This window comes from Sus scrofa, chromosome 2, assembly GCF_054392235.1.
Source record: "Sus scrofa isolate SSC_HxYL_T2T_F1_AM1 chromosome 2, Sscrofa_HxYL_maternal_Yorkshire_Landrace_v2.0, whole genome shotgun sequence".
Taxonomy (NCBI): Eukaryota; Metazoa; Chordata; class Mammalia; order Artiodactyla; family Suidae; genus Sus; species Sus scrofa.
This window is the reverse complement of record NC_139384.1, coordinates 67,740,427-67,767,154: the sequence shown is the minus strand read 5'-3', so window position 1 is coordinate 67,767,154 and position 26,728 is coordinate 67,740,427. Positions and strand designations below refer to the sequence as shown.

Here is a 26,728-nt window from a genome sequence, read left to right as displayed (position 1 = left end):
ACAGATCTGTGTACTGCGTTATGATGTTGCATAGGCAACCTAACCTCTCTGTCCTCAGTCTCCCTATCTGTAAAGACAGGAAAATAGCAGTCTCTGCTGGTCCTTGCCTCTGAGTTAGGCCCTCTCTCCACCTTCTCCACCCCAGGCACACAGGACGCCACCGCTGCTGCTGCTGCTGCCGCCACTGCCGAGAAAGGGCTCCACATGCAGAAGGTGGGGTCTGTGTCGGTGCGGGCTGCACTGGCAGAGTTGGTGGCCCTACCCTGTCTCTTCACCCTGCGGCCACGGCCAGGTGCAGCCCGAGAAGCCCCTCGGATCAAGTGGACCAAGGTGCGGACTGCATCAGGCCAGCGGCAGGACTTGCCCATCCTAGTGGCCAAGGACAACGTGGTTCGAGTGGCCAAGGGCTGGCAGGGACGTGTGTCGCTACCTGCCTACCCCCGGCACCGGGCCAACGCCACGTTGCTACTGGGGCCACTGAGGGCCAGCGACTCCGGGCTCTACCGCTGCCAGGTGGTGAGGGGCATCGAGGATGAGCAGGACCTGGTGCCCCTGGAGGTGACGGGTCAGTTGGGGGAAGGGGAGGGGCTAAGGCTGGGACTGGGAATCCCATCCACTGAATGTCACCTTAGAAATCACTCCCTGAACAGTGATACACTTTCAGTTATTCTGACAGAGCCATGAGGAAAGTCTCCATGGTACCCCTTTCTCTTTAACATCTCCTTAGCTAAGAGAGAGCAGCACTTTACAGGATTTCATAATCTCATGGTTACCTACTTTCACATAAAACAAAGAATATTGGCTTCCTATTTAAAATAGGAATACAATTTTTTTTGGTCTTTTTGTCTTTTTAGGGCCGTACCCTTGGCATATGGAGGTTCCCAGGCTAGGAGTCTAATCGGAGCTGTAGCTGCCAGCCTACGCCAGAGCCACAGCAACACGGGATCCGAGCTGCGTCTGCAACCTACACCACAGCTCACAGCAGCACTGGATCCTTAACCACTGAGCAAGGCCAGGGATTGAACCCAAGTCCTCATGGATACTAGTTGGGTTCCTTAACCACTGAGCCATGACGGGAACTCCAGGAATACAAATTTACTTTTAAAATAAATATGTGGTTTTTTTAAGTGAAGTTATTTTTAAAGGGTAGATTGAGGTGTTCCCTTATGGTGCAGTGGGTTAAAGCTATTACAGTAGCTTGGGTTGCTGCCATAGTGCACATTTGATCCCTGGCCTGGGAACTTCCACATGCTACAAATGTGGCCAAAAATAAAATAAAGTGGAATAAAAGGTAGATTGAAAATATGCATTGGAGTTCCTGTTGTGGCTCAGCAGGTTAAGAACCCAAATAGTATCCATGAGGATGACAGTTCAGTCACTGGCCTTGATCAGTAGGTTAAGGATCTGGTGTTGCCATGAGCTATGGTGTACATCACAGATGTGGCTCAGCTCTGACATTGCCATGGCTGTGGCATAGGCCGACAGCTGCAGCTCCAATTTGACCTCTAGTCTGGGAACTTCTGTGTGCTGCATGTGTGGCCCTAAAAACCAAAAAAAAAAAAAAAAAACCAACCAACCAACCAAAAAACATTGAAAGAAAAGAAAAAGGAAAATCTATATTAAGTACATAACAGACCTCAATTACCTGTTTAACCAATTTCTGTATTAAATTCTTTCTGTTGAAATATCTCCTGGAGTTCCCATCGTGGCTCAGCAATTAACGAATCCGACTAGGAACCACGGGTTTGCGGGTTTGATCCCTGGCCTTGCTCAGTGGGTTAGGGATCTGGCGTTGCCGTGAGCTATGGTGTAGGTCGCAGATGCGTCTCGGATGCCGTGTTGCTGTGGCTGTGGCGTAGGCCGGCAGCAACAGCTCCGATTAGACCCCTAGCCTGGGAACCTCCATATGCCGCGGGAGCAGCCCCAGAAAAGGCAAAAAGACAAAAAAAGAAAAGAAAAGAAAAGAAAAAGAAGAAATATCTCCGGGAGTTCCGTTGTGGCTCAGTGGTAGCAAACCCGACCAGTATCCATGAGGACACAGGTTCAAACCCTGGCCTCACTCAGTGGGTTAAGGATCCAGCACTGCCATGAGCTGTGGTGTGGGTGGCAGATGTGGGTCAGATCTGGCGTGGCTGTGGCATAGGCCGACGGGTACAGCTTCATTTCGACCCCTAGCCTGGGAACTTCCATATGCTGTGGATGCAGCCTTAAATAGACAAAAAAAAGAAAAAGAAAAAAGAAAAAAGAAATATCCACTGTCGTTTTTATTTTCCTAACCCATCAAGATCAAGGTGAACAAGGCAAAAAGTATATATTTTTTAAATTACTGAAGCAAAGTCCTAGGATAGGGCATGGCACACAAAAGATGGTCAATAGATATTTGATGAATGATGCAGTAAATGAACTGTTGTATGGAAAAGATCCTGTGGACTCCTGCTGGGAAGTCATGTTCCCTTAACCTGTGTTGGCCTTGGGCAAAGTCCCTGCACCCCATATTCTGGAGCAGTCTTTCTCCACCCAACAGCATCTCACTGCATATTTTAGGTGGCCAACCAATCATCCTCTTTCCAAGGCCTTTGTTCTCAAAATTAACCTCAAAAAAAACCTGCTAAGTGGTGAAAAGAAGGGAATTCCACCACCAGGTTTATTCATTCATTCAACCAAATATATATATATATTTTTTACCATTTTCTTTTTGTCTTTTCTAGGGCAGCACCCACGGCATATGGAGGTTCCCAGGCCAGGGGTCCAATCAGAGCTGCAGCTGCTGGCCTACGCCACAGCCACAGCAACACCAGATCCGAGCCGTATCTGCGACCTACACCACAGCCCAAGGCAACGCCAGATCCTCAACCCACTGAGCAAGGCCAGGGATCAAACCCGCAACCTCATTGTCCCTGGTCGGATTCATCAACCACTGTGCCACGACGGGAACTCCAAACATTTATTGAGCAGCGACCACATGTCAGCCTGGTGCTAGGGACCTAGCCATAATAAACTCAGTTGCTGCCTTCTGGGAGTTCTCAGTTTGATAAGATGGAGCAAAATGTTGAATTTTTTTTGTCTTGCTCAACCATCTTTCTCATCCCTAAATCAGAATTTGAGTCACAGTGAACCTATTTGACATTTTATGTCCTGGCTTACAAGTCATCTACTCCAGGGAGTCTTCAGTGATTCCATTTGATTGCCCATTGCTGCCTGTGCTTCCCAGATCAGTGCATGTGCTTAATTCATTAAAGGCAGAATCTCTTTCTCACTCTTCTCCATGCTACTGTGACCCAAGGAGCACTAGATAGAATGCTATCTCTGGAGTCAGCTCTTCCTGGATATAAATTCTGGCTCCCCTTTTTACTGGCTATGTGGCCTTAGACCTGTCCCTCAACCTCTCTGAGCCTTAGTTTCCTCCTCTGAAAATGGAGATAATCACAAGGTTGTAAGATTTCAATGATTTGATGCTTATAAATACTTTTTTTTGTGTGTGTGTTTTTGCTATTTCTTGGGCTGCTCCCTCGGCATATGGAGGTTCCCAGGCTAGGGGTTGAATCGGAGCTGTAGCCGCCGGCCCATGCCAGAGCCACAGCAACGCGGGATCCGAGCCGCGTCTGCAACCTACACCAGAGCTCACGGCAACGCCAGATCGTTAACCCACTGAGCAAGGGCAGGGACCGAACCCGCAACCTCATGGTTCCTAGTCGGATTTGTTAACCCCTGCGCCACGACGGGAACTCCCTATAAATACTTTTTATGTAGCAAATATTTGACAAATTCTAGCCCTTTGTGGCCATTGTCAGTTTCCTCATCTATAAAGTGGGGGCATACCTGTCTCCCCACCATCACCCTAGCTCCATGCCTGGTTCTGAGTGAACAGATGCGGTACAGGGCAGTATAGGCCAACGGGTCTGTTATTATCAGACTGGGTGGGTGGGGGCATTTTGCGGGAGAAAGTTCTGTTATTGAAGATTCCAGCATAAATCAGACACCCTGTCCTGGATATTTCCCTACAGGTGTTGTGTTCCACTATCGATCAGCCCAGGATCGCTATGCACTGACCTTCACTGAGGCGCAGGAGGCCTGCCGTCTCAGCTCTGCCACCATTGCAGCCCCGCGGCATCTGCAGGCTGCCTTTGAGGATGGTTTTGACAACTGTGATGCCGGGTGGCTCTCTGACCGCACAGTTCGGTGAGGGGGTACACAGGGTAGGGAGATGGAAAGCTAGCCTCTCGAGAAACACGGTGCTTGGGGAGTCCCAGGAGCACACATCTGAGAGGACCCCCACCCTGTCTTGTCAGGTATCCTATCACTCAGTCCCGTCCTGGTTGCTATGGTGACCGTAGCAGCCTTCCAGGGGTGAGGAACTATGGGAGGCGAGACCCACGAGAACGTTACGATGTTTATTGCTTTGCTCGTGAACTAGGAGGTAAGTCTAAGGCTGGCAGAATACCCTCTTCCCTGAGCCCTTTACCCTCCCTAACCCTATCCTTCCTTAAGTCCCTGCCTCTCCTAAACCTGCAGTCAAGACCTGGGCCCACCGGTGCCTTAAGCTTTCCTCTCCTCCCTAAGCCCCAACCCCTCTCTGAGTCTCCTCCCCCCTCTGTCCCCCTCTCCCCCTTCCTACTCCCCTCTTCTTCTTCCTCACTGAGACCCCCCCTCCCGAAGCCCCTCCCTCTCTCTGAAGCTGAAGTTGCTCAGGGGCCTGAATTACCTCACTTGTAAAAAGAAAGTGAAGCCCCCTTTTAGCACTGCATGAGACAGTGATGCTTTGGCGATGGGCGCACACAGCGCGACTGCCATCGTCTCATTTAGCCATAAACCAAAACCGGCCAGATCAGGGCTATTTGGGGTTGGACCACCCTCCCAGGTACAAAGGGCGGGTCCCTGGATGCCTCTGACCTTCTCCCGTGTCTTCGCAGGTGAGGTCTTCTACGTAGGCCTGGCCCGCCGCTTGACACTGGCCGGCGCGCGTGCCCAGTGCCGCCGCCAGGGCGCAGTCCTGGCCTCGGTGGGACAGCTGCACCTGGCCTGGCATGAGGGCCTGGACCAGTGCGACCCGGGCTGGCTGGCGGATGGCAGTGTGCGCTACCCTATCCAAACACCGCGTCGGCGCTGCGGGGGCCCAGCCCCGGGCGTGCGCACCGTCTACCGCTTCGCCAACCGCACCGGCTTCCCAGCGCCGGGAGAACGCTTTGATGCCTACTGCTTCAGAGGTGTGTGTGAGGCCACGCCCCTTGAGGCAGCGTCCCTTGGTGGCCACACCCCAAGGACAAGGACCTTGATAACGGCCACGCCCTTTGGAGCTTGGCTTTCTAATGGAGGTTGAGGCCGGGTAGAAGGTGAAAACTTGCTCCGCGGTAAACCATACCCCAGGGAAAGGTCCCGCCGCTGAGACTCGCGTCGAGGAACCCCGCCCTGGGAGAGGACAAGCCCCAGAGAAGGCAAAGCCCTGGCAGAGAGGTCCCTTTTAGTGGGTGGGAAATATGTCTCCTGAGGTCTCTGAAAGACCCCCCCACCACCACCAGAGCATTTTTTACCTGGAGCCAAGCCCATGAGCACCCCTGGGAAGGAAGTGATGTTTTGTCTTTCTACGCCCACTGAGCAAGGCCACACCCCCATGGAGGGGGACCGACGTGACCCTTGGCCTTGGAGTGGGCCACACCCTCAGAAGCTGCAAACTTCCACTCCTAGGAGCTGAGGCTTGCATATAAGTGGGGGGGGGTCTCTTTGTAGGAAGGCCATGCCCATTAGGCACTTGCCCTCCAGGTGGAGAAGCCATGACCCAGATCTGACCTGCCCCACTGAGAGTTGGCCACTGCCTAAGCTTCACCCACCACCTGTCTCTCTTTTTTTTTTTTTTTTTTTTTTTTTTTTTTGTATTTTGCCATTTCTTGGGCCGCTCCCGCGGCATATGGAGGTTCCCAGGCTAGGGGTCCAATCGGAGCTGTAGCCGCCAGCCTACACCAGAGCCACAGCAACGCGGAATCCCAGCCGCATCTGTGACCTACACCACAGTTCACAGCAACGCCAGATCGTTAACCCACTGAGCAAGGGCAGGGATCAAACCCGCAACCTCATGGTTCCTAGTCGGATTTGTTAACCACTGCGCCACGACGGGAACTCCCACCACCTGTCTCTTGACTCTACCAGGACCACTTGACTCTGACCTTGACTATGGGCCCCAGTCTGAACAGTGGGGACGATAACTTTATACTTCCATCTCTCAGTATGGAGGTTCCCAGAAACAAGCCAGAGAGACAGAGGGGCACAGAAAGACAGAGATACAGAGATCTGTGCTGCAGCATGCTGGAATGTGGGTAGACTTCAGGCAGAACTTCCTGGGCCTAACACAACCTCTTCTCTTTCTCCCACAGCTCATCACCCTACATCGCAACATGGAGACCCAGACACTCCATCATCTGGAGATGAGGGGGAGATTCTGTCAGCAGAAGGCCCCCCTGATCACGAACTGGAGCCCAACCTGGGGGAGGAGGAGGTAGTCACCCCAGACTTCCAGGAGCCCCTGGTGTCCAGTGGGGAAGAGGAGCCTCTGATCTTGGCAGAGAAGCAGGAGTCTCCAGAGATGGCCAGCCCTGCTCCTGGGGGTCCCACACTAGCCTCAAGGCCTGTACTGGAGGCAGAGGAGGTGAGGCTGAGCACAGTGGCTCCCAGCCCCAGCAGCATGGAGGCCAACACTGCAGTGCGTGTGCACACAGAGGCAACAGCAGCCAGCACCACGCCCAGGAGGAGGGGGCGATTTAAAGGGTTGAATGGGCGCCACTTCCAACAGCAGGAAACCCAGCGAGGGCTGAAGGGGGCGCTTGAGGGCAGCGTCCAGCCCCCCACCTCAGAGGTTGCTGGGAATTATGTGGAGCCTCCCCTGGCCACAGAAGCCACAGATGCCTTGGGGAGTGGCCAGAGTCAAAGCCCCTGGACTGTGTTGACCAATGAGGTGGATGTGCCTGGAGCTGGTGAGTGGGGTCCAAGGGGGAGATCCTGGGGATTTAAGGGGGATGGGGGTGGAAGCTCCAAATCACAGCTGGGTCCTCTGGCCTCACCAAGCCTCAAGAAGATCCGTCTTCTTCAGGCCTGGAGCCAAGGAAACACGCAGTGGAAGGAGCTGCTGAGAGGTAATTATAATTACCGTTGATATTGTTGCAGGTTCCCCTGGTGGCAGGAGCCCCCCAGAGCCCTGGCTGTGGCCCCCAACTGTGGTCCCACCCATCATCCCAGACCCCAGCAGAGCCCTTGACCAGGAGCTAAAGGAAACCAAGGGTCCCAGTGTGAGGCCAGCCATCCCATACCTGCCCTGGTCCCCCTCAGAGGCCACTGCCTTGGTCCCCAACCCCTTAAAAGGCCCCAGCACTGACCCTTGGGAGGCATCCCCCATGGTCATTTCTCCAGATCTCCCTGTCATGGCCATGCTTCGCGCTCCCAAACTGTGGCTCCTATCACACCCTACATCCCTCCCCACCAAGGCCAGTGGGGTCAAGGGACATAGTGAGGACATGGCCACTGCCCTATCCTCCCCTGCCTCAGAGACCCAGGATCCCATCTATCCAGAAGTGTATTCCCTCCCCTTCTCCTCAAGCCTGATAGGACAAGGTGGAGAGGCCACATCCCCAACACTCAGCAGCTACAGAGCAAGAAGTCCTACGGCCCCTTCGCAGACAGCCATGGACTCAAGAGCTGGAGCCAGTCCTAACACCCCCGGGGCAGACTTTGGAAAAATTGAGGGGACCAGCCCTACTGGTCACTCCAGATCCAGCCCACATGCTTCTGTAGATGGGAATGTGGTGGCAAATTTCACTTCCACTGAGACTGCCACTGAGCTCATGGGAGCCAGAGGATTCTCAGGGTCTGAGTCTGGGGTCTTCAACACAGCAGACAGCCCCACTTCCAGCCTGCAGGCCACCATGGGTGGCATGCAGGTCACATGGCCCTCACTGCATAATGAAGGGCTAGACCCCCGCTCTCCATCTGCACCCTTGGGGGGCCCTGGAGTCTCCTTGAGGCCCACAATCACCCCAAGTCTGGAGGCTTGGGCTGCTACAGATGGAGGAGCTGCAGTGGGTCCCATGGATTCCACAGCCACACTGGATGCCAGCGATGCTGGTGATCTTTGGGAACCTGGATCCCATGTGGTTGAGGAAGCTGAAAGCCCCACCCTGAGTCCTCAAGTGGCTGTGGATACAAGGGTGGTGACATCCCTCATGTCCCAGGACCTGGGAGACAATGTTGGGGTCCTGGCCACGTCCACCATGGCCTCCTCAGGCTTCCAATCCCACCCAGAACCAGAGGGCCAGATGGTGACTCAGGGAACCCTGGGAACCTTGGCGCCTCCACTTGAAGGCAGCCCCTCAGGGGAGCCTGCTTTTCCTCGTTGGACACCGACAGCAGCCAGCATGGACGAGCGTATCTCAGTTTCCTCAGGGGAGCCTACAGTGCCCTGGGACTCCCTCAGCACCCCGATGCCTGCCTCCCTGGGCCCAGAGGAGTTTGAGCTGGAGGTCCTGGGAGGCAGCCCAGGTATGGAGAGCTTCTGGCCGGAGGCAGCAAGTGGAGAGGAACCAGCCCTGCCAGGGACCCCTGCAAATGGGAGCACAGAGGAGGGTGAGTTCAGATCTCCTGGTCTCATCCAGGCAATTGTGGTGATGCTCAGGGATCAGAGGCTGGGTTAGCCCAGAGCTGGGAGGAAGGGCTGTTCTTGGGTGCCTGGGAAGGGTTCTAGCAGGGGATGATGTTGAAGGCGGGAGCTCATTGGGCAGAGTTGAATTAAGGAAGATGTATTTCTGGCAATGGCACCAGCCTGGGCAGAGGCCAAGAGGTGAAGTTGCATTTGATGTGTTTTGTGCACAGCGAGTAATGAGGGAATGATGAGGCGTTGGGCAGACTTTGGTTTGGGGGATGAGTACAGTCAACAAATCATGTTCATGTCCTCTCTGAGCCGACAGGGCTGTGCAATGCTGGGGTACTGCCTTCAGCGATGCCCCAGTCTGGGAAGATAGGGCTGGACACAGACACACACACCACCACCACCCCCAGCCCTGCCACAGGGTAGGGCCAGAGGGTGGAGGCATGGCAGGGAGGGCTTCCTGGGTAAGTGGGAATTGCATCTGGAATTCAGTGGTGCAAATCATGGGGGGGGGCTCAAGCCACAGGGAAAATGGGTGCTGGGAAGGGGTGAGAATGGTGGGCATCACCCCAATTTTGTAGACAGTAAGCTGAGGCTCAGGGAATTATGTCACTACCAGCTAGTCAGTGATCAAACCTCACTTGGCACCCAAGTCCTCATGCACCTTAGCTACTCTGACTCCAGCAAAGTCCAGAGAAAGCCACCACCACCCTGCACTCCTGGAGCCAGATCTGCCCACAACTCAGCCTGCAAATTCCAGCCCTCTATTTTTTAGATCCTGCCGTGCTGCGCTGTTTTTTCGGTCAAGTGAGCTTTAAAAAAAAGAAAAAGAAGAAGCTAATTAAAAGACTTTCTGAGTTGCAAAACACTCTTATTAACACAACTGATTTTACACTTGCTCCTTTTTTTGAAGGCAAAGTGTCGCGGTGATGGAAGTCGCAGGTGCCGATTTTCATCACCCACCTTGTCATCCCTGGGCTGTCTGGGGCCACATCTTCTTTTCTTAGGTACCCAGGAGGCAGGCAGACCCTGGGCAGGGGAGCATGAATCAATAAAGGCTGATGCTTATCAGTGACTGCCTGTGTGCTTGGCTTGTTCTGAGCACTCTATTGGGAATCATCTTGGTTAATCTTTTTAACGTCCTTACGGAACAAGTTCTGGTATGATCCTCACTTTACAGATGGGGAGACTATAGGCACAGGGCGGTCAAGTGATATATGCAGTCATGCAGCTGGGGGTGTCAAGGATAAGGTTTGAATCTGGCTGTCTGTCAACAATCTGTGTCTCAATCACTGGGCTATGAGGTGCTAATTTCATTCCTATAAAAAAAAAAGTCTCAAGTTCTTGGGAGGGGGTAAGCTTGTCCAGGAAGGGAGCAGAGAGAGATTGTTTGTGGGGGATGGGCAATGGGAAGGAGGCTTACTGCCAAAGGAACTAGAAAAGGGGTGATCAGAATGATGGGAGGGAAGACACATAGCGGGGTGCTAAGGAAAGTGCGTTGAGAGGAACCCCCAGGGCCACGGCTGGATCTGTCTTGGGCTTTGCTGCTTTTTGGCTCCAGACTCAAGCCATTGGCAGCCAGGATGGAGGGAGGCAGCCAGTGCTGGGGGAGACCCAGGCGTCTACTCACCTACTGCTTGCAGCAGAAATGCTAATGAAGCCAAAAATAAATGCAGCACCAGCAAGCGACTGAGTCACCGCCAGTCCGTGGGCAGGTGTCAGCAGTTCGGGGCACCTGGTGAGGCTTACACGATCCCGCGCCTGGCAGCTCCACGCGTGTGCATGCACGTGCCGGGGTAGCACCAGACACAGACATAGGCATGAGCCCCTTTGGCCACCCTGGGGGCACATGCTACCACCCCGGGGACAAGCTTCAGTCGCTGCAGGAGCTACCATTATTCATTTAGCAAGCATCTATTGAATGCCTGCTGCATTCAAGGAACCATGTTGAGACCGAGTCCCTTGTCCTCTGAATGCTGACATTCTAGAGCCATACCCTGGAACTTTTCCAATGATGGAAATGTTCTGGAGCTACACTATCTAAGGCAATAGCTATCAGCCATTCATGGCTACTGAGCACTTGAAATGTGGCTAGTGTGACCGAGGAACTGTTTTAACTTTAATTCCATTTTAATTAGTTTAAATGTAAATGACTATGTGTGGCTGCCATGTGGAACATCACCACGCAGGAGGGAGGCATGGATAAGAAATGATCCTAATACATTATATTGGAGGCTGGAAAATGATAAAGACAAAAGAGAAAAGTAAAGCAGGGGGAGTTCCCATGATGGCGCAGTGGAAACGAATTCGACTAGGAGCCAAGAGGTTGTGGGTTCAAGCTCTGGTCTCGCTCCAGGGGTTAAGGATCCGGCATTGCTGTGAGCTGTGGTGTAGGTCGCAGGCGCAGCTTGGATCCCACGTTGCTGTGGCTCTGGCGTAGGCTGGCGACTACAGCTCCGATTAGACCCCTAGCCTGGAAACCTCCATATGCCGCGGATATGGCCCTAAAAAGACAGAAGAAAAAAAAAAAAAGAAAGAAAAGTAAAGCAAGGGATGAAGAACGCCAGGGTGGGTTTTGGTTTGGGAGAGGCGATTAGGATGAAATTTGAGCAGGACTGAAGGAGGTGAGAGAGGAGCCGTGCAGAGATCTAGGGGAACAGCAGTTCAGGCAGGGGGAACAGTTTGTACAAAGGCCCTGAGACAGGACCACGCCTGCTGTGTGGGCAGAATATCATGGCCAGGGTGGCAGAATGGAGTAGGCGAAGGGGATTGAGGCGGAAGTAGGGCAGGGAAGTATCCTGGAAGATTGCATAGAGCCCTGTGGGCTACGGTAAGGACTTTGGCTTTTCTTGTGAGGGAAATAGGGAGCGATGGAGGAATCTAGGCAGAGAAGGGACATGACCTAACTCAGGTTTACATAGGCTCCCTCTGTCAGCTGTGGGGAGAACAACCATGGAGGGTGAAGGTGGAGGCCAGAAGACCAGGGAAGAGGTGACAGCTTGTTAGCATCTCAGTTTCCTATGGGACCCAAGACCAGGACAAAACAGAAACAAATTCTAGGTTTTAGGGGGTGGAGGGAGGCCCCTAAACTAGTCTTCCAGAGCCCGGTAGGCTAATCTTGGCTCTGTCCCACTGTATGGTTTGGAGCCAAGCCCTGCCCTTCTCTAAATCTCAGTTCTAGTGTCTTGCAGTGGAAGGGCTGACACTGCCCTGACAAGAGATGGGGGTCATCTGGGGTACATGGGGGTCCTTGCTCTACCCCTGCAAGGCTGCAGAAGGGAGAACACCCACCAAGACATCTGGACCTCTGAGATGAGGAGGGAAGACTCTCCTGAGCAATGTTAAGACCCCTCAAAAGGCCCTAGTCCAATATACACAGAGCCAGACATGGTGTTATGGTCAGGACTGGGAGAGAGGGATAAACTATTTTTATTTCCATTTTGTAAATTAGGCAACTGAAATTTACAGAAGTAATTTGCTCAGCGTCCCCTAGTGAGTGGCAGAGGCAGGGATTGAACCAACCTTTCTGACTGCAAAGCCTATGGTTGTAACTGCTATAATGCACCACTTGTCTACAGTATGACCATTGAAGTTGTATCAGAAGAGGTTGAGCCACAGGATGAAGGAGGCGATGGTTCCCACTGGTCCCAGTGCTCTTCATACCCCATCTGGAACCCATGTCCCTTTCTTTGCCCCTAAGTATGAGAAGCACAATGACCAGGAGGGTATGTCTAGAAGAGGCGGACAAGTTAGAGAGGACACTTAGACCACGTTCTAGGAAAAGACTCCCTAAGAGAAGCTGCAGGAAGCCCATTCTAGTTCAGTCCAAGGAAGGAGTTTGCTACAGGCAGGGCAGCTCACAGATGCTTTGGGGAAGTTCCTGGAAAGAGTAATATCATCACAGGGGCATGAGAGAGGAAGCTGGCAACCACTTACTGAGAAGTTATAGAGGGCACTCTACAGAGAGGGGTTGGATGCGAAGGCCTTTAGAGGTCTGAGGTCTGGATTCCCTGGGAGGCAGATCTGCTAGTCTGACTCCCTCCTGCATTGCCTGTCCATCCTGCAGTCCCTTCAGATCCCTGTGAGAACAACCCTTGCCTGCATGGGGGCACTTGTGAAGCCAATGGCACCATGTATGGCTGTAGCTGTGACCAAGGCTTCACTGGAGAGAACTGTGAGATCGGTGAGTACCCCAAACTCAGGATCTGAACTTAGACTTGATTGACTCAAAGCCCTGGAATCTGCCCTAGCAGCCAACCCCATGAGGACTCGGATCACAAAATACTGGCTTCAGATGCTCCCTTCCCCTCCCTCGCTCCTTGCCTCTAGTAAATCAGCCCCAGCACCAACCAGGTGAGCTTTTACCTGGATACTGAGGCTCTGATGTGCTGCTTCCCATTACTACCGGTCAGAAGTGGTGCTGATGGTGGTTGTGGGGAGACAAAGGGATGGTAAGGCTCAACCTCCCACCAGCAAAGTGCCCCAGGGCATCTCCTACTCTCTCATGGGTGGGCAAGGGTATCAGCACCTGCCACCAGAACTGTTGGCTGTTAGCCCCAAAGCCCCAAGAGAAGTTTTCTGGTAGCTCAGCAGGTTAAGGATCTAGCATTTTCACTGCTGTGGCTCAGATCACAGCTGTGGTGTGGGTTCGATCCCTGGCCTGAGAACTTCTGCATGCTTTGGGCATGCCCCCCCCCCAAAGATGACAAATTATGAAATTATAACAATAATTATGTGATATAATTTCTTGAGCTCTTCCATTGACTCTCTACTCACAACCAGTGTTGAGAAGGTGCTGTTATTGTCACCATTTTGCAAAAAAAAAATGAAACTAAGGCTCAGAGTGGAAATTACTTGCCTGGCATCACACATGCCTCACACAGGGATTGGTAGAAGAAGTGCTCAACTGATAACTCCCTGTACCTACAAACAGCTTTGTGACTCTGTGCACATCCTTGAAGATGCCCTGGAACCCAGTTTCCCTAGGTTCCACATTCTGAAGACCCTTCAGCTTTGACATTCTGTGGATCTGTTTGCCAGACCCACTTTTACTGTTCTGGAGTCAGGCGGAATGTTCTGCCCACTCTGGCCTTCAGCCAGCCCAGTAGCATCTGCTTTCATCGATGCTAATTCATATCACTTGTGTGAGTTTCCACCCCCTTGACCTTCAGAGTCATTGGGTCATCTGTGCAGATCACCGCCATTGTACCCAGGTCTGGGATAGGTGGTAAGGTCATGACCGCATCTTCTGCCTGATTGTCTGTGGGGACTGAGGGCCGAGGTAAGGCTGACCTCTGATTCAGCCCCACCTTCCCCTCCAGATATAGATGACTGTATTTCCAGTCCCTGTGAGAATGGAGGCACCTGCATTGATGAGGTCAACTCCTTCGTCTGCCTTTGCCTCCCCAGCTATGCGGGCAGCCTCTGCGAGAAAGGTGAGCCTCTGCCGAGACCCCAAAACTGTACCAGGAGTGGGGCTGGGTACTGGGCCACAGGCTCCCCACACATGGAGCTCCAGGTTGCTTCCTCTGATTCCGTGGACAGGAGGCAAATAATTTTCTTGCTGTAAATTTCACATAATATAGAATTAACCTTTTTAGAGCGTGTAATTCAGTGGCATTCAGTACATTCACAGTCTTGTGCAACCACTGTTTCTAGCTAGTTCCAAGACATTTTCATCATCCCCAGAGGAAATCCTGTCCCCATTAGCAGTCACTCCCCATTCCTCATCTCCAGCCCCTGGCAACCACTAATCTACTTTCTATCTCTATGGATTTGCCTATTTTAGATGTTTCATATAAAGGCAGTCATATACTATGTGTCTTTTTGTGTCTGGCTTCTCTTACTCAGCTTGATGTTTTCATAGCCTATCCACATTGCAGCATGTGTCAGTGCTTCGTTTCTTTTCATGGCTGAATAATATTCCATTGTATGAATGACCACATTTTGTTTATCCATTCTTCACTTGATGGACATTTGAGGGTTTGTTTATTCTTTTTTGCCACATCTGTGGCAAATGAAAGTTCCCAAGCCAGGGATCAAAGTTCCACCACAGCATCGACCCAAGCTATAGCAGTGACAATGCCAGATCCTTAACTCACTGAGCCACAAGAGAACTCTGGATATTTGGATCATTTCATCCTTGTGGTTGTGAACGGTGCTGCTATAAATATTCATGTACAAGTTGGGGGTTTTTTGGCCATGCCCATGGCATGCAGAAGTTCCTGGGCCAGGAATCAAACCTGCGCCAGCAGTGTTAACACCAGATCCTTAACTGCTAGGCCACCAAGGAACTCCATTCATGTACGATTTTTAAAAGGCCACACCTGCAACATATGGCAGTTCCCAGGCTAGGGGCCAAATCAGAGCTGTAGCTGCAGCCTACACTACAGCCACAGCAATGCCAGATCCAAACCTTGTCTGCAACCTACACCATAGCTCATGGCAATGCTGGATTCTTTAACCCACTGAGTGAGGCCATGGGTCAAACCCACATCCTCACGGATACTAGTTGGGTTCTTAACCTGCTGAGCCACGCCAGAACTCCCATGTACAAGTTTTTGTTTCAACCCCTGTTTTTCATTCTCCCTTGCACCCAGCCTTATTCTTTTTGGTGTATACAGAGGAACAGAAAGGCTGTGTCATGTGGTAATTCTGTTTTTGAGGAGCTGCTGGACTATTTTCCACAGTGGCTATACCATTTTATATTCCCACCAGCAATGCATGAGGGTTCCAATTTCTCCACATCCTCACCAACACTTCCTATTTTCTTTTTAGGAGTTCCCACTGTAGCACAATGGGTTAAGAATCAGACTGCAAAATCTACTGTACTTTATGATGGTTGGACAACTATAAATATAATAAAATTTATTAAGCTTAAAAAAGAAGATATGTTAACCCCCCCCAAAGAAAATCAACTGCACTTTATTTTTTTATTTTTTATTTTTATTTTTGTCTTTCGTCCTTTTAGGTTCCCATATGCCGCTAGGATTTGAATTGGAGGTTCCCATATGCCGCTAGGGTTTGAATTGGAGCTGCAGCTGCCCGCCTACACCACAGCCACAGCAATGCCAGATCTGAGCCATGTCTGTGACCTACACCACAGCTCACAGCAATGCTGGATCCTTAACCCACTGAGCAAGGCCAGGGATCAAACCCGCAACCTCATGGTTCCTAGTCAGATTCATTTCCACTGCACCATGGCAGGAACTCCCAACTGTACTTTAATTTAAAAAAAAGAAGAAGAATCTGACTGCAGTGGTTCGGGTTGCTGTGGAGATGCAGGTTCGATCCCTAGCCCAGTGCAGTGGGTTAAAGGATCTGGCGTTGCCACAGCTGTGGCGTAGGTCACAACCACAGTTCAGGTCTTATCCCTGGCCCAGGAACTCCATATGCTGAGGGGCAGCCAAAAAAGAAAAAAAAAAAAAAAAAACATTATAGCCATCTGGGTCTAAGGTTACAGTATCCCATTGTGATTCTGATTTGTGTTTCCTAATGATTCACAATGTTGAGCATATTTCCATGTGCTTGTTGGCCATTTGTTTGTCCTTTGGGGAGAAAGTCTTTTTGAGCTTTTTCCCAGGAGGGAAATTTTAGGCCTTCCTGTGACCATTTCCTGAGTTCCCAGGATGTGACCAGATCAGAGAAAGAGACATCAGAGTTGGGATGAGAGGGGCCGAGTGTAATGATCTCCCAGGGAATCTCTTCCTGCAACAGAGGAAAGAAGTGACTATGGGAAAAGGGAGCTGAAAGGGTGGGGGGGGTCAGAGTGGGGTTGGAGGAGGGGCCCAGGGGGAGGGGTGGCCTAGCTCCACAGTGACCTTGGATTGAGCCCTCTCTCTGGTAGGCTGGCTGGGCTTACGGCTGGCAAGGCAAGCCGTGGCCAGAGGCTAGCCCACTCATGCTCCCTTCCCACCTCCCAGACACTGAGGGCTGTGACCACGGCTGGCACAAGTTCCAGGGCCACTGCTACCGCTACTTCGCCCATCGACGGGCATGGGAGGATGCCGAGAGGGACTGCCGCCGTCGAGCCGGCCACCTGACCAGCATCCACTCACCTGAAGAACATGGCTTCATTAACAGTAGGGCCTCTGGGGTGGGCAAGGCGGACCTTTGCAATCCCTTTGTCAGGGCATCCCCCCCGACTCCCCAGGGTCCTGAAGATACCACCTTTCTGAAGCTGTATTCATAAATGCAAGCTCTGACCACTTATTAATTCAAGTGTCTATTTCTTCACTTATCAATCCATTTGTTTACTTCATTCATTCATTCCCCAAGTATTACCAAGCACCTGCTATGTGCCAGGCATCATTCCATGCACAGAGATACACATTGTCCTGTCTTTAGGGAGTGACGTCCTTGTAGAGGATATAGGCAAACAAGTAAGAATCTAACTAAATAAGTGTATACGATCATTCAGCTAGTCCTAAGTGCACTAATGACCATTAAAGCAGAGCTAGGAAATAAAGGGTGATGGAGAGGCATCTGTGACATGAGGGATGAAATGAGGAAGAGCTGTGCAGAGACTTAGAGAAAAAGAAGAGAGTCTCATTCATTAATTCCGGCATTTATTGATTTACTCGTTATCCCTCCTGACCTTCTTCATCCATTTGTTCTCCCCATCCCGTCCCCTGTTAATTATTTCCTTTGTTCATTCCCTGGTTCACTGTTTTGTTTTGTTTCCAACATGTAATCAAACACAGTCATCCAGCCATTTCTTCCCTCCTCAGTGACTGACTGGCTCATTCAGACTCACCTGCCTGCTGTGTTCAGCCCTGCTCCCACCTCTCCTATCCCTTACTCTCTTATTTCCTCAGATTTCCTCAGATTTGTCTTTATTCTTTCCTCTGACCTTTTGTTTAAGCCACAAATTGTGGCAAGGCCAGGAGCCTAATTCTAACCCTTTCTGTGCCCCATCCCCATCCCCTAGGTATGAGGGCAGCCAGCTAGGGACTGGGTGGGGGGGGCTCCCCTCTGGCTCACACCTGAAACTGGGGAGGGGCTGTGGATACCCCCCCTTACTCTCATCTTCATCCGCTATCCCTTCAAGCCCACCTTCAGGCTAGGGAGGGGGTTTGGTCTCCCCTCCCACACCCTCCACCTGGCCTCCAGCCAGAAACCTCGGATGGGAGAGGCACAGGTACCCAGCCCTCACAAACCCCTCCCCTGCAGGTTTTGGGCGTGAAAACACGTGGATCGGTCTGAACGACAGGATTGTGGAGAGGGATTTCCAGTGGACGGACAACACGGGGCTGGTGAGTGGCAGCAGCTTGGGAGCCTGGGTCCCTGCAGTCAGAGAGTTGACTAGACCCCTGCCTAGAATGAAGCATTCTGGGTAAGCTGCAAAAGTCAGGCCCTCTGGCTTGATTTTACTGTCTTGTGCAAAATCATCACCAAAGGTGGCAATCCAAAGTCCCTGAGGCTCTGAGAGGCTGGAGTTGGCAAAGGAACTTCAGTGAAACCCTAATTACCCCTGACTTCCCAGCCCTGTAAACTGCCGGTCTACCCAGTGATTGAGGCTTCAAACCTCGAACTTGGTTTGACATCTCCATCTAGCTTATTCTGTCTAGTCCTCCAGCCATGGATTCAAGTGAGCCTACTTCCCTACCTTCCCCTGCCTGTGCAGCCTCCCTCAGCACTCAGGTGGACGCCTGCAGCAGCTCCCCATCCTCACCACTTCTTACCTACTCTCCTGGCCCTTTACCTGGCAGCTCTGGAAAATTTTGTGTTGAAATTGACATAATATAAAATTAATCAGTTTAGAAGTTCCCATTGTGGTGCCGTGGAAATGGATCTGACTAGGAACCATGAGGCTGTGGGTTTGATCCCTGGCCTTGATCAGTGGGTTAGGGGTCTGGCGTTGCGGTGAGCTGTGGTGTAGGCCAGCAGCTACAGCTCTGATTAGATCCCTAGCCTGGGAACCTCCATGTGCCACAGGTGCAGCCCTAAAAAAGCAAAATAATAATAATAATAAATTGATGCAATTAATCGGTTTAAAGTGTGGAATTCAGTGACTTTAGTACTCTCATAGTATCGTGCAGCCATCATCTTGATCTAGTTCCAGAATATTTTCAGTACCCCAAAAGTAACCCTGTACATAAGGACTTTCTTTCTTTTTTTTTTTTTTTTTTTGTCTTTTTTGTCTTTTGTCTTTTGTTGTTGTTGTTGTTGCTATTTCTTGGGCCGCTCCCGCGGCATATGGAGGTTCCCAGGCCAGGGGTTGAATAGGAGCTGTAGCCACCGGCCTACGCCAGAGGCACAGCAACGCATGATCCGAGCCGCGTCTGCAACCTACACCACAGCTCACGGCAACGCCAGATCGTCAACCCACTGAGCAAGGGCAGGGACCGAACCCGCAACCTCATGGTTCCTAGTCGGATTCGTTAACCACTGCGCCACGACGGGAACTCCCAGGACTTTCTTTCTTTCTTCCTTCCTTCCTTCCTTCCTTCCTTCCTTCCTTTCTTTCTTTTTTTGTGGCTATGCCCACTGGATGCAAACATTCCTGGGTCAAGGATCAAAACCAAACCTCAGCAGTGACTGGAACCACAGCAGAAAAAACACCAGATCCTTAACCACTATGCCACCAAGGAACTCCCCACAGAGACTTTTTAAAAATTATACATCAGGGAGTTCCTGTTGTGGCTCTTGGGTTAAGAACCCAACTAGTATCCATGAAGATGTGGGTTTGAGCCCTGGCCACACTCAGTGGGTTAAGAATCTGGCAGTGCCACAAGCTGCGGCATAGGTCAAAGGCAAGGCTCTGATCTGGTGTTGCTGTGGCTGTGATGTAGGCCAGCAGTTGCAGCTCCAATCTGACCCCTAGCCTGAGAACTTCCATATGCCAATAGTGAGACCCGAAAAAATAAATAAATAAAGCATCATGGAGTTCTCTTGTAGTGCATGAGGTTAAGGATCTGGCATTGTCACCTCAGTGACTCTGGTCACTGCTATGGTGCAGGTTCCACCCCTGGTCCAGGAGCTTCCATGCACTACAGGAGCAGCCAAAAAAAAATCATACATCAGATCTTGCTTTGAGCTCTCTCAAGATAAAAAAAAAAAAAAAAATCTATCACCTCTTGCTGTGGAAAACAGTCTGGCACTTCCTCAAAAAGTTAAGCCTAGAATTACCACATGAACCAATAATTCTGCTCCTAAATAGACACCCAAAAGAAGTGAAAGCAGGGACTCAAACAGATACTTGTACATCCATGTTCACAGCAGCATAATTCACAGTAGCCAAAAGGTGGAAACAACCAAAATGACCGTCCATGGATGAATGGATGAACAAAATGTGGTCCGTCCACACAATGAATACTAAATTAAATGAGTTCCCCTGTGGCACACTGGATTAAGGATCAGGCATTATCACTGCAGTGGCTCAGGTCACTGCTGTGGCATGGGTTCAATCCCTGGCCCAGGAACTTCCACATGCTGTGGGCACAGCCAAAAAAATTAATAAAAAATAAATAAAAACAAGAGTTCCCATTGTGGTGAAGTGGAAATGAATCTGACTAGTATCCATGAGGATGCGGGTTCAATCCCTGGCCTCACTCAGTGGGTTGGGGATCCAGCATTGCTGTGAACTGTGGTGTCAGTTGCAGATACAGCTTGGATCGCATGTTGCTGTGGCTGTAGCATAAGGCCAGCAGCTACAGCTCCCATTTGACCCCTAGCCTGGAAACTTCCATATGCCGCAGGTGCATCCCTAAAAAGCAAAAAGCAAAATAAATAAATAAATAAAAATAAAAATAATAATAGAAACAGGGAGTTCCTGCTGTGGTGCAGTGGGTTAATGATCCATCTTGTCTCTATGGAGGCACTGGTTCCATCCTTAGCCCAGAGCAGTGGGTTAAGGATCTGGCATTGCTATGGCTTAGGTTGCAGCTCCAGCTCAGATTCTGTCACTGACCTGAGAATTTCCAAATGCCACGGGTGTGGCCAAAAAAAAAGAACAAAAAAAGCACTGATGCATGCTACAGTGTGGATAAAACTTGAAAACATTATGCCCAGTGAAAAAAGCCCAGACATAAAAGGTGTCACATTGTATGATTCCATTTACACAAAATATCTAGAATAAGCAAATCCATAGAGACATAAAGTAGACCAGTGGTTGCAGAGGCTGGGAGGAGGATGGTTGGTGAGTGACAGTTTAATGAGTACAGAGCTCTGTTTGTGTGATGAAAATATTCTGGGAAGAGACAGTGGTGATGGTTGCACAGCTTTGTAAATCTAATTAATGTCAGTGAACTGGAAACTTAAAAATGGTTAAAATAGTAAATTTTATGTTATAATTTTATCACAATTAGAAAAAAAAATCTAGTTCCCATTATGGCTCAGCGGTTAATGAACCCAACTAGGATCCATGAGGATGTAGGTTTGATCCCTGGCCTTGCTCAGTGTGTTAAGCATCTGGTGTTGCCACTAGCTGTGGTGTAGGTTGTGGCTTGGATCTGGCATTGCTGTGGCTGTGGTCCAATTCAACCCCTAGCCTTGGAACCTCCATATGCGGCCCTTAAAAAAAAAAAAAAAAAGGAAAAAAAAATCTGTCTCCCTTCCTCTACCATGAGAACTGGACCCTGCTTACTTTGTGACCACAGCTGAACTGGATTAAGCAGCTTCAGCCCTTCTGGCCTCTATTCTGTTCCCCAGACAGGACAATCTCAGCCCTGCCTCTGGGTCCTTGCACTAGCTGTTCCCTCTGCTTAGAACTATGTTCCCTGCCCACATCTTCCTTGTCCTTGAGTCTTTACCTCTCCTATTGCCTCCTCAGGGAAGCCCTCCTGGACTTTCACTTTGAGGTCACCTTTTTGTTCATCTGTTTCTGGAACAGTGAGTGATCCATGTGGAAAGAGGATTATCAGGGAATGATACAGGAAGCAGAAGTCCCAGGGAGGAGAGCACTGAAGCCTTGCAGCCAGAGGAGGGTTGACTTTGACTGCAGTGTCAGCCACCATCAGGGCAAGCAGAACAGTGCTCATTGTAAAGATGGGAACACTGAGTCCCTAGGAGTTTGAGTGGTTGGGCCAGGGGAGTCCCTCAGTGCCAGTGCCAGAGCCTGGGCCAGGATGCTGGTTCCCTGAGCAACCCCTGCTCCCCATTCTTACAGCAATATGAGAACTGGCGGGAGAACCAGCCCGACAATTTCTTCGCGGGCGGGGAGGACTGTGTGGTGATGGTTGCACATGAGAGTGGGCGCTGGAATGATGTTCCCTGCAACTACAACCTCCCCTATGTCTGTAAGAAGGGCACAGGTATGCTGCTATCCTCCCTCCCCCCTTCTCCCACCCCCACTTCCCTCCTGCCTCTTATAGTCACTGGTTCATTGTTTTCAGTATGTAAATGTAGGAGTCAGTCCAGACCAATTTTCACTCTTTAGCACCCTTGTCAACTCCATGTGTTCTCAAACTTTTTGTTCTTTGTTCATCCAATTCCTGAAAAAAATCCAGTATCTCCTTATTATCATAGTTTGCACTTCTTTGAGGATGAGAATAACCAGCTGTTCATATGTTGATAAGCTATATGTATATATTTGCTTTCCTGTGACCTGCTGTTTATCTCCTTTGCCTAGTTTTCTATTGGCTCATTGGTCTTATTGATTTGTAAGAGCTCTTTACATATTAAGGAAACATTTTAATGGATTCTCATGTCCACTTTTCTTTTATACTTTTCTTCATTCTTGCTTCTGTTTCTTTGCCAGTTTTAAAATCCTTTCTTCCTTTCACTTGTTCAGATTATTCTTGCCTCCCATCTCCTTCATTCCCATCATGCATAAGAATTAGGGGGCAGGGTGTGTCCAGGAGGCTCCTGTCCCTCAGGGGCTCCTGGTCTGGGTCAAGAAGACAGACATATTCACTTCTAGCCCTTTGAGGTCACAGCTGGGTAAAAGGCAGGACCTGTTGAAGGTTCATTTCAACAAGGGATGAAACCAGTTCAGCTCCAGTCCTGTCCACTTCTCTAACTGGAGATTCCTCTGTCCCCAGTGCTGTGTGGTCCCCCTCCAACAGTGGAGAATGCCTCACCCATTGGTGCCCGCAAGGCCAAGTATAATGTCCATGCCACCGTACGCTACCAGTGTGACGAAGGATTCGCCCAGCACCACATGGCCACCATCCGGTGCCGGAGCAATGGCAAATGGGACTGGCCCCAAATCGTCTGCACCAAGCGTAAGTGGCTTCCTTCAGACACCCCAGTACAAATCTCCAACTATTTCTAGTCTCCAGTTAAACATATCCTGACCACACATATTGACCTGGCTGAATGTCTGCTTGATAATACAGCCTGTAGATAAGTGAGAACTTACCAGGCTGCCTGGTTTTTCCTCCATTCCCCCCTCCCCCCCTGAGGAGGCCTGCCGCATCAGGCCACCCACCTCTCACCAGCTTTTGCCATTTCCCTGTCTTCCCTCACTTCCCTGCAGCCAGACGGTCCCATCGGATGCGGCGACACCACCACCACCACCAACACCACCACCAGCATCGTCACCACAAATCGCGCAAGGAGCGCAGAAAACACAAGAAACACCCTGCGGAGGACTGGGAGAAGGAAGAAGGGAATTTCTGCTGAAGAACCAGGCAAAAGAAAGCACAACCCTTTTCCCATACCTCCCCTGGAGCCTTTACCTGGGGAGACAGAGCCCAGAGAGAAACAAGAGGGTCTGGAAGCCCCTGAGCCCCAAACCACATCCCCCCCCGCCCCGCCCCCCTGCCCATACATAACTGCTTGTAAAAAGATCCTCTCTCCTTTTTCTTACATACACAAGGTCCTCTTGGCAGGTGTAGCCATGTGTCTGAAAAGTCAGTTCTAGTCAGGCTGAACTCTGGGAGCATCTCCCAGAGGAGGGAAGCACAATTGGCAAAGATCATTCTTTGCACTTGTTTAGTCTTTTGTTGGCAAGGCTGATTGCCAGTTGCTGAAATAAGGCTTTGATGAGGGTGCAAGAATGTGTGTTTGGATTCTCATTAAGGAATTTCTTTTACCACCTGAGATTCAGAGTTACTAAACTGTCAGATGTCTTAAAATTGAGGCTGAAGTCCTTTAGTGAAGGTCATTGGCATTGCGAGCAGAAAATTACATGGAAGGACACTGCTTGAACTTAAGGACTGCTCTTCCTTTACCTTGGACTTCAGCCCAAGTTTGGTCCCTAGTCTTGGTGGATCAACTGGGTGTGGAGATTCCTATGTACTAAATATTAGGAATATTTCTAGGACAACCTCCCTCCCTGTCCTCCGAGTTAGGGGTCAGAGTAGTCAGAGCCATTTGTGGGCAATGAAGGGAAGCTGTATTGCTTGCCCTCCCAGGTCTAGTCCAGTGCTGAGATTTGGTGGTTCTGCATGTGTGGGAATTTTATACACACACACAGATGAGAGGATGTTTGGGGCTCAACGAGCCCAGATTTCTTCCCCCTCCATTTCTCAGGGAGACAAAGAACCTCCTTCCTGGACCAAGGAGTGCCAAGTTTTCTAGCTAAGTGCCCAAGCAGACATTGATAGTGCCCCTGCCCTGGGTCCTGCCCCTCCCCTCCCCCCACCACATCCCTGTCTCCATTCATTGCCTGGTGGACTAGAAATACTTAAAACTTGAAGTAGTAGCATCTGCCTGCAGTCATGTAGAGAGATGCATAGTGTTAAAAACCGAAACACCACACGTATTTTTTTCCTCTTGATTTTTAAATTTTTTAAGTGGCAAAGAATTCACCTTGCCTTCCTCCCCAGAATCTGCAACCTGTAAAAGATCTCCCCAAGCCAGAAGTCAGGATTTAGCTTTCTGATCTCTGGCAGGAAAGGTCCACAGATTTTCCTCCATGTCCTTTGTCCACTCTCAAACCCGCTAGCGTGGGTAACATCTGTGGATTAGTGTTAAAAATCAGTGAAGAATGGCCCTCTGTAGGAGAGAAAAATAAGCAAATATTTGGTCCATCTAAGGATTCGGTAGAGAAAAAAATGTGTTGGCTGAGCCTATATCCCTCCCAGGAAGTCATAATCATAGTTGACAACTATGAAGTAGATACCATGCTAAGGACTTACACACCACCTCCCTGAATCTTCTCAACAGCCTAGTGACTTAGAAACCATTATTTCCCCATTTCACACAAGACAAAATTGAGGCTCAGATAAGAGAAAGGCACTGGCTTGCAAAACAGGAATAAGGATTTGGTCCTGCCTCTGTCTGACTCCTAACCCGGCTGTCTATGTTAGGAGAAGGAATTAAAACATAACCATGCTCTAACACACAGAAAGATTTAGGAAGAGATTAAGAAGGGCAAACTAGACCCTCTTCCTTGGCCGTGGTCTTTAGTCTTCCCTGCTCTAGACATAACCCACTGTTGCACCTTATGGTTATTGTTGAGAAAGCCCAGGGATATAGGTTTACCTTCTAGCTTTGATAGTTCTTCTTGATTTAAAAAATATAAAAACAGTAACACATCTTCAGTCATCCATATCACAAAAGAATTTTCCTTTGTTTGGAGTGTTGGGAGGTGCTCTGAGGATGCAACTTTTTTGGGGGGGTCTTGGTTTATGCCCCTTGCGCTTGGCCCCCTTAGCCCCTTGCCCTGCCCCCATCCCAGCTCAGTGGTGAAAGGGGGCTCTGATCTTTTCTAAAGTGGGTGGTTTGTCTTTTGGTCTTTCCCTTTGAGATATGCGTGTGTGTTTGCGTGTGCCGCGTGCGTGGCATGCGTGTGAGTGTGTGCGCGTGAACAGCTTTGGGTTCCGTTGGTTTCGCTGTCAGCTGCAGTGTTCTGTGGGTCTGTGGTATCTGACACTGTGGATATTAATGTACTTCTTGGACATTTTAATAAAATTTTTTAACAGTTCAACCTGCCTCCTGACACCTCCCTTCCTTCATACCCTCAGCAAGGACTCAATGAGCAGCTATTGTGTGCTGTGTATGATGCTGGGTGCTGGGAAGAGAGTAGGGAAATGAATAGACATGGCTCCTGGGAGGTGGTCAGAGAAGCCTTCCCAGAGGAGGTGAATGGAATCTAAAGGAGGAGTAGCATTAATTAGTCCAGGAAGGGAAAAAAGAAAGAGATTTTTAGGCAGAGGGAAGAGCAAAGGCAAAAATCCTCTTGCAGAAGGGAACATGGTTCATTTGGGAAATAGCAAAGAGTCCATAGAGTGGAGTGGAGTGATAGAGGTGGAGTAGAAAGAGATGAGTCAGAGAGACAGAGGATGGATCACTCAGGGCCATATGGGCTATAGTGAGAAGTTAGAGCTATAATGAGAAATAGTGGCCACAAACAACACAAACGAAGTCAATGAGCTTGGAAGCAATTTTCCAAATTAGAGATAAAAGAATTGTTGCCCTGGGGGAGCTCCCGCTGTGGTGTGGTGAGTTAAGGATCCAGTGTTGCTGCAGCTATGGTTGTAGGTTGCAGCTGAAGGGCTCACATTTGATGCCTGGCCTGGGAACCTCCACATGCCACAGGCACAGCCAAAAAAAAAAAAAATTCTCGTCTTAATATATGAAGAGCTCCTACAAGTCAACAGGGAAAAAAATCCAACAATTCAATAGCCAAATGGGCAAAGGATATGAACAGCTCAAAGAAAAGGAAATGCAGGTGACCCATACAACATATGCTCAACAACATAATACACAATTTTCAAGAACACCAAGACACACAAACAAAGTCATATAAATTAAAGGATTAAAGGGAATAAACAAATCTCAGAAGAGACGGGCCTTGCATAGATCAATGATGACAATTTACCTGAAGTAAGAATGATATATGATTTTCTCAACAGCCTGCATCTAAGGTCAAAATGGAGGATGAACTGCTTCACATAAGAACTGAATTGCAAGTGACAACCACAATGAAATATTTTTTAACTATTAGGTTGTCTAAGGTAAAAAGTACTAACACAAGATGCTGGTGAAGATATATGGGAACAGGCAAGTACATCTGTTACTAGTAGGGTAGAAATTGACCCCACCTCTAAGAAGAGTTGGAGATCACTATCAAAACAGCAAGTTTTGGAGTTTCCATCGTGGCACAGCAGAAGCGAGTCTGACTAGGAACCATGAGGTTGTGGGTTTGATCCCTGGCCTCGCTCTGTGGGTTAAGGATCCAGCATTGCCGAGAGCTGTGGTATAGGTCGAAGC

General features: G+C 49.9%; 1 protein-coding gene across 5 annotated transcripts in view; it reads left to right on the top strand.

Moving 5' to 3' along the window:
- Window positions 1-25,442, top strand: part of NCAN (neurocan) — a 30,932-nt gene extending 5,490 nt beyond the window's left edge. The window contains exons 3-15 of one of the 5 annotated variants that reach the window (XM_021083438.2): window positions 146-565; window positions 4,005-4,179; window positions 4,290-4,417; window positions 4,911-5,204; window positions 6,366-6,962; window positions 7,153-8,604; window positions 12,693-12,809; window positions 13,948-14,061; window positions 16,549-16,707; window positions 17,798-17,880; window positions 21,735-21,879; window positions 22,609-22,791; window positions 23,046-25,442. In XM_021083438.2, the coding sequence (XP_020939097.1) occupies window positions 146-565; window positions 4,005-4,179; window positions 4,290-4,417; window positions 4,911-5,204; window positions 6,366-6,962; window positions 7,153-8,604; window positions 12,693-12,809; window positions 13,948-14,061; window positions 16,549-16,707; window positions 17,798-17,880; window positions 21,735-21,879; window positions 22,609-22,791; window positions 23,046-23,191 (4,013 nt within the window). In that variant the 3' untranslated portion in view covers window positions 23,192-25,442. Of the gene's footprint in view, window positions 1-145; window positions 566-4,004; window positions 4,180-4,289; window positions 4,418-4,910; window positions 5,205-6,365; window positions 6,963-7,152; window positions 8,605-12,692; window positions 12,810-13,947; window positions 14,062-16,548; window positions 16,708-17,797; window positions 18,400-18,999; window positions 19,798-21,734; window positions 21,880-22,608; window positions 22,792-23,045 lie in introns of those variants that run through there. The other 4 variants (XM_085012174.1, XM_021083439.2, XR_014837335.1 and 1 more) reach the window with 4 other exon arrangements.
- Window positions 25,443-26,728: the final 1,286 nt, after the last annotated feature.